The sequence below is a fragment of the Rhagoletis pomonella genome, unplaced genomic scaffold, assembly GCF_013731165.1.
Source record: "Rhagoletis pomonella isolate Grant_MI unplaced genomic scaffold, Rhpom_1.0 Rhpom_scaffold_00001, whole genome shotgun sequence".
Taxonomy (NCBI): domain Eukaryota; kingdom Metazoa; phylum Arthropoda; class Insecta; order Diptera; family Tephritidae; genus Rhagoletis; species Rhagoletis pomonella.
The window spans coordinates 51,391,894-51,397,883 of record NW_023458555.1 but is presented as its reverse complement, the minus strand read 5'-3'; the positions used below and the strand labels follow the sequence as shown (position 1 = coordinate 51,397,883).

Genomic DNA, 5,990 nt, shown 5'->3' with positions numbered 1-5,990 from the left:
GTTTTTGTTTTTATTCTCAAACCGCTAAACTGCTGAGAAATCTTTCCATTTGCATTATTCCCCTTGAATTTGTAATTTACTCCCAACCAACCAACTCTTTAAATATATTGTATAAATGAGGTCATACGAGTTTTGGGAGAGGGTTACAACACAAAAATACATTTATGGCGCAGCGAAGCACGCCGGGTAATTGCTAGTTTACTATAATTCGTTAAACCTACAGTCCGAAAATTCATCTGCATTGTGTGCATATGTATATGCATCTATTAAAATATGTAACAAATTCAACTTACACTCTGAAGCATTGCACTTACATTATAAACTTGTTAACTGTCATTGAACGTAAATTTACAAAACAAACATTAATCAATTCTAATAATTTAAACTAGGTATGAGTTGTCGCTTGCTGAGCAATAGTAGCTTGGAAATATTTTTTTAATTGGCCTTTTATTACTTTCGTACTTATGTACGTGTATTTGATTCCAATGAATATGATTTGCTTAATCGCTTATTCACTAACAACGGATTAGTGCAAACACCCGCACTGTCAATTATGAATTTTTGCATTGCATTTTGCTTTTTTTTTCTTGTGATGAATTTCTCGTCTACTTTCCTCTATAAATTTCGATGATGCGGTCTTGGTCTACATACTCGAATATATGTGGCGCATCCATTAGTATACCTACTGTGCCGGCAGTGGTAACAATGAAAAAGATGTATAGTTGAAGACGATCAATTACCATGGCCACATATTTCCAGTCCTCGCGGGTCTGCAAAAAAAAAACCAAACCAGTTGGAAGTGAAAAGTTAAAAGCTCAAACAGTCAACTACGTAACGTAGACGTAGGTGGACGCAGACACGAGCTACCTTATGGAATTCGCGTGTTAACGAAAACTCACCACCGCATGGTGGGGACGTTGCCGTTGCTTCTCTCTCTCTCTATCAACAGTAAATTTGATATGCTGCTACGTACGTCAACCTACGCTTACGCTACGTCGTTGACTAACTGCGCTTTAAACTCGGCCGACAAAACTTACTTGAATGTAGAGATCCTCGTTTCGCAAATGCTCAGCTATAAATTCCACTGCTTCGGTGGCTTTGCTAGCTTCGGGTGATAGCAATATCGAATCCGATGACTCACTCTCTCGCCTGCATTGGTCGCCGATTCCTCCTAATTCAGCACCACTATTTACTTTACGGTTTATTTTGCAATTGGGATGGTGCAAATCAGAGAGCTCCATAACCTCCATTTTGGATTGCTTGCCACCAATCGCACTAGAAACAAAAATATTTATGTTAAATGCGATGTATAGAAAAATTTGGGGAATGTGGGCAGTCTAGGATTCTAATCTTCTTTCTGATAAATGGAAAATTAAATTTAGCACTTTTAGTTTGCGTTTTTTTTTTCAAATTTAGTCCATCCATCTAGATGCTCTTGGAACGTTTCTGCATCAAAAATAAAATTTAGTGCTCTATGACGAATTTTTTTTTTACGAATTTGAAACTCCAAGAATATGAATAATTCGAAAGCAACAAATAAATAAAAGAGAAAATTCTATAGAATTTGGAAAATATTAAATTTTTTGGTACACAAGGACGAATAGGTATTGGAAATGTCCTTTTAATATTGTAACCCTGAATATTCTAAAAGATTTTCGATATTTTGTATTTGAATAAATTATATGTTAAGGATTAATATACATATGACCATATCCTCGAATTTCGTCCTTCTAACTTTATTAGCGTTACGAGTAGCGTACGAATAAAAGTTTGAGGGCAAATACACCGTCAATAACTTAAATTCAAATTTATACTCTTTTGTTTTCATAAGTACTGGTTTAAATCTTCCCTTGTGTCATGAAATTTTTTTTAATTATAATTTTTTACCGACAAAAAAATTAAGAGAAACCTACGAACTAGGGATGGGTAAATTTGTCATTCGAAGCTTTGAGACTCGGCCTTTAATCGAACTTTTGCTCCAAAGTGGGGAATTTTGGATATATTACATTTTAGTGCTAAAATTCGGATAAAATCAAATTTTCCTAGAAAAAATCGAATTTCGCCTTTATTTGAAAAAAGCAACTCTACAACTTTCTTCTTTCAGACTAAATTTGGCATCACTGTGTGTGGCCTACATTTCCCTTAGGGATGTCAGTCAAAAAAACACATCCCTGTTTTTTCGATATAATGCTCCGAAATCCTCCATCGATGCATATCGATGTATCGCAACAAAAATCGATATTTTCGATGCATCGAATGTACTAAAAATATAAAAAAGGAACAATCGGCACTTCGATAAATATTTAAGTAAATATTAACTCAGAGTGAATTGTATTTATTGATCTAAATAGTTACACATCCCAGTTATACAAATAAATTCATAAAAAATAAGTAACATTTCAGATGCTTTATAATCTAAAAACTGTATCGAAAAGCCGTGACAGACGGCAAAGCATATGCATACAGGCTGGCACACATACGCACATAATAATTTTACCCTTACAGGCGGCAGTAATGCGGATAAACGAGCCGCAAAGTCGTGGGTTCGGGTCCCACGGCCAGTAGAATTTTCATTTACATCGTTTTCATTCATTTTTATAAATTCTATATTTTTTTACGTTGCTTTCGGTTTGTTGTTGTTGACTTTTCAATCAATTTCAACTCCAAAAATTTAAATTAACTAATAGTGAAATAAAAAAATGTGATATAAAATATATATATAAAATAAATACTAAAAACAAACAAATTTTTCGCAATCGCTCCAACCGAGGATCGAACCTGGCAGCTACAGGCTTGTAGCCCGCAACTCTTACCACTCGGCTACCGCGGACGCAAAACTAGCCTGCTTTGTTTGCTACAAAAGACAACAGCTGGCCGTTTTTACCAGTGTTGTCATCGAAAATTCCCCGGATCCGAGTTTATTCCTAAAAGTTTCGTGCATTTGTTCGGCCGCTTATGCGCATTTTAAAGAGGAAAATGCACGAGTCAAAGCAAATAAAGGCTGTTTAAAAAAAAAATCGAGCTCGTTTGTCAATCGCATAATGCTTGGTTTTCATTATGCCAAAATTACTGACATCAAAATCTGCCTCAACTAACAGCTGTTCATTTGGTGTCAAAAGCGTTTTCATTACATCACCAAAACTGACCAAATGCAGATATCGCAATGTATGCCAACGACTGTCTGTCGTCTAAGTTTGGTGTCAGGTGATTGACATTCCGTTTTCATTACTGATGCCAAACTTGAAACTTTGGCATAAGTCAAGATTACCAAACGTTTAGCTATGGACAAACCAAAAATGCGACAAACGAATGTGCGTATTTTTATTTTGGGAAGACAATACCTGTAATTATTGTACCATAGGCATTTATGAAAGTGACAAAGACCAAAAAAATTTGGTTTTTTAAATATAATATACGATCATGGTACAATAATTACAGGTATTGTCTTCCCAGAGAGCGCATATTCCGAACTGCCCATGATATAAATATTAAAAGGTAGTTTCACTTCTTCTTCTTATTCGCCATTGCTCCCATTTGACGTAAACTGTGCTTTTGACATTTTCATTCAAATTGAAGCTACCATATTTAAAAAGTGGGTTTTTACATAAAAAATAAAAAATTATTTCGAAAATAATTACAAAAATTATTTGAATAAATATATTTTGAGCATCATTTTACAGCGAGTGGTTTATTTCCAAAATCTTCTATACATATAAATGTGAATGTCTGTTTGTTTATTACCTTATAACTTTTGAACCACTATACGGAATCGCACGAAACTTTGCACACTTATTTGTTTTTACCCCGGGAAGGTTATAGGTATGGTTTTGTTTGCAAATATGGTGTCAATTTTGCGAGAAGGCGTGGCACCTCCCATAGGACTGCAAATTTTTAATCGACTATAACTTCGGAACCATAAGTCACATGAACTTGAAATTTGGTAGGCAGACAAATCTATGGTAGATGCTTATAGTAAGGTATATTTAAATGACTTTGTAGTAGGGGACGTGGCATAACTCACAGTCATAACTTTCCAAAAAATTATTATTGCATTTTATTCCATAACACGCAAGCTTACAGCTGTCCTACCGTATGCTGCTATAGTTAGAGCAGAGAGCATAACATCTTTACATAAAGTATTTTTCATATTTGTTTAAAGACTTGGGGTGAAACCGGCGGGTAAAAGCTCGTAATACATATATAAAACGGAAGGCAAGTGAATTGCTCATATTACAGGTAATGCACATAGAGAATCTATTTGTTTATGCAATTATTTTCACTATTATTTAGTACGATTAGCTGAATATTTCGGGTCAAGTACATGGTAACTTCACAAAGGTGTTGTTTGTTTGTTCCAATAACTTTTCGGCAGACAATTTTCAGCCTCGGGACGGATGTGCCCAATCTGAGCGAAACGCACCAGCAGCAGTAGAGCGAGTTGTTTATCTCTCTATAAACTATAACAAGGAGCTCCAAGAATTAGGACATTTTGACTTCGTGACTACATCAAGCGTTATCAGAAATAAGTTTATGCTTCCATGGTGCTTTCATTGACCATAAGCTACTTCTTAATCATTCCTTTGTTCATATTTCCAATAAATAGGATCCAAATCAAAGCAATATCCTAATATCTAAATTTCTTAAAGGGTTAGATATAATAATATTTCATGTAATTCTGCAGATAAAGCCAAATTTTTTTGTGGTAAGGCTGACTTTAGTATAATGCGGAATTCTATTTATTCTTTCAACGGCAAGGAATTTTTGATGAGACTTAACAAGAATATTGACTTGTTAGTATCGGAACCAGGGACCGAACATAACAGTTATTGATGAAAACTGTCATGAAAAAATTCGCTATGAAGGAAATGTTCGTCGTATAAAAGTCAATAACATTTTTCGCAGTTAATAAGGTGTTGAAAACAAAAGTTTACTACGACTTATTCAAATGACTTTTATAAGTATGATTGAAAAAAAAAAGATCAGTGACTGATTTTTATTTATGACTTTTATAAATAAAAGTCTTCAATAACTGTTATTTAAGACATATAATTTAAAAATCAAAAATAACTATTATTTGCAGATTATTTAAATAAAAATCAAAAATAATTGTTATTTTCGATTTATAAAATAAAACTCAGAAATAACGGTTATTTAAAGAGTAATTAAATAAAAGGAAAAAAATAATTGTTAAAGAGTGATTTTTTTAATAAAAGTTGTAACTGTTAGCGCCAGTGAGTCATTCGCAATTGTATGCTGCGAATGCCGATTTATACTAAAGCTAGCCTTTCGACATAAGCTACTTTTCCATATGAACAAAGATATGTAAGTATACTAATTTTAAGAATTACTTCAATATACCTTCAAAGAATTTTAATTGCATTGCCATTTTATATGCACATATACATATGGACAGAAACGAATGCCTCATAAAGGAAACCACGCAAATAAAATGAACGGTGTTTTATTAAACTATTTTAAACAATTTATTTGTTTTTATTCGCCCAATATTTTTTCGCCTTTAATTTCTGATTTAAATAGTTAATTCTAAAAAACATCCCGCACTTATAAACAAATGATTTAATGTTTTCTTGCAAATTTATATGCGGATTAACTCTAACAATTTGTTGATAAAATTTTTTAAATGACAGATCTCTTTCCCATTTAAGTTGTTAAAAATTGCTGATATCATGTATGGGCCCGTCAACAGATGATATTGTCACTTCTGAACTTTGAACTTTCGTATGCTTCTGGCATTTCAGGCACAGGAACTTCCCAAGCCAAGGGAACAGTACCTGAGTATAAACGCATGCGCTTAAAAATATTTGCCTGCAATGGGCCTGTAATAAAACCGCGTTGAAATGACGCGGGAAGAATCTTCCAATTGAACACCGCAGCTGTTCTCCCAACGAAGTCTTCTAACTTCGCAACTACGCGCCTTAAAATATCGCACCACTTTAACGCTTCCTGCGTTCCTGCTTCTTTTCATTTTT

General features: G+C 33.9%; 1 protein-coding gene across 1 annotated transcript in view; it reads right to left on the bottom strand.

Moving 5' to 3' along the window:
* Nucleotides 1-392: 392 nt before the first annotated feature.
* The window catches only part of LOC118749403 (acetylcholine receptor subunit beta-like 1), a 16,959-nt gene continuing 11,361 nt past the window's right edge, over nt 393-5,990 (bottom strand). Inside the window, exons 5-6 of the mRNA XM_036484231.1 lie at nt 1,038-1,337; nt 393-770 (exon numbers count right to left, since the gene is read on the bottom strand). Coding sequence (XP_036340124.1) covers nt 606-770; nt 1,038-1,337 — 465 coding nt within the window. The 3' untranslated portion in view covers nt 393-605. The remainder of the gene's footprint in view (nt 771-1,037; nt 1,338-5,990) is intronic.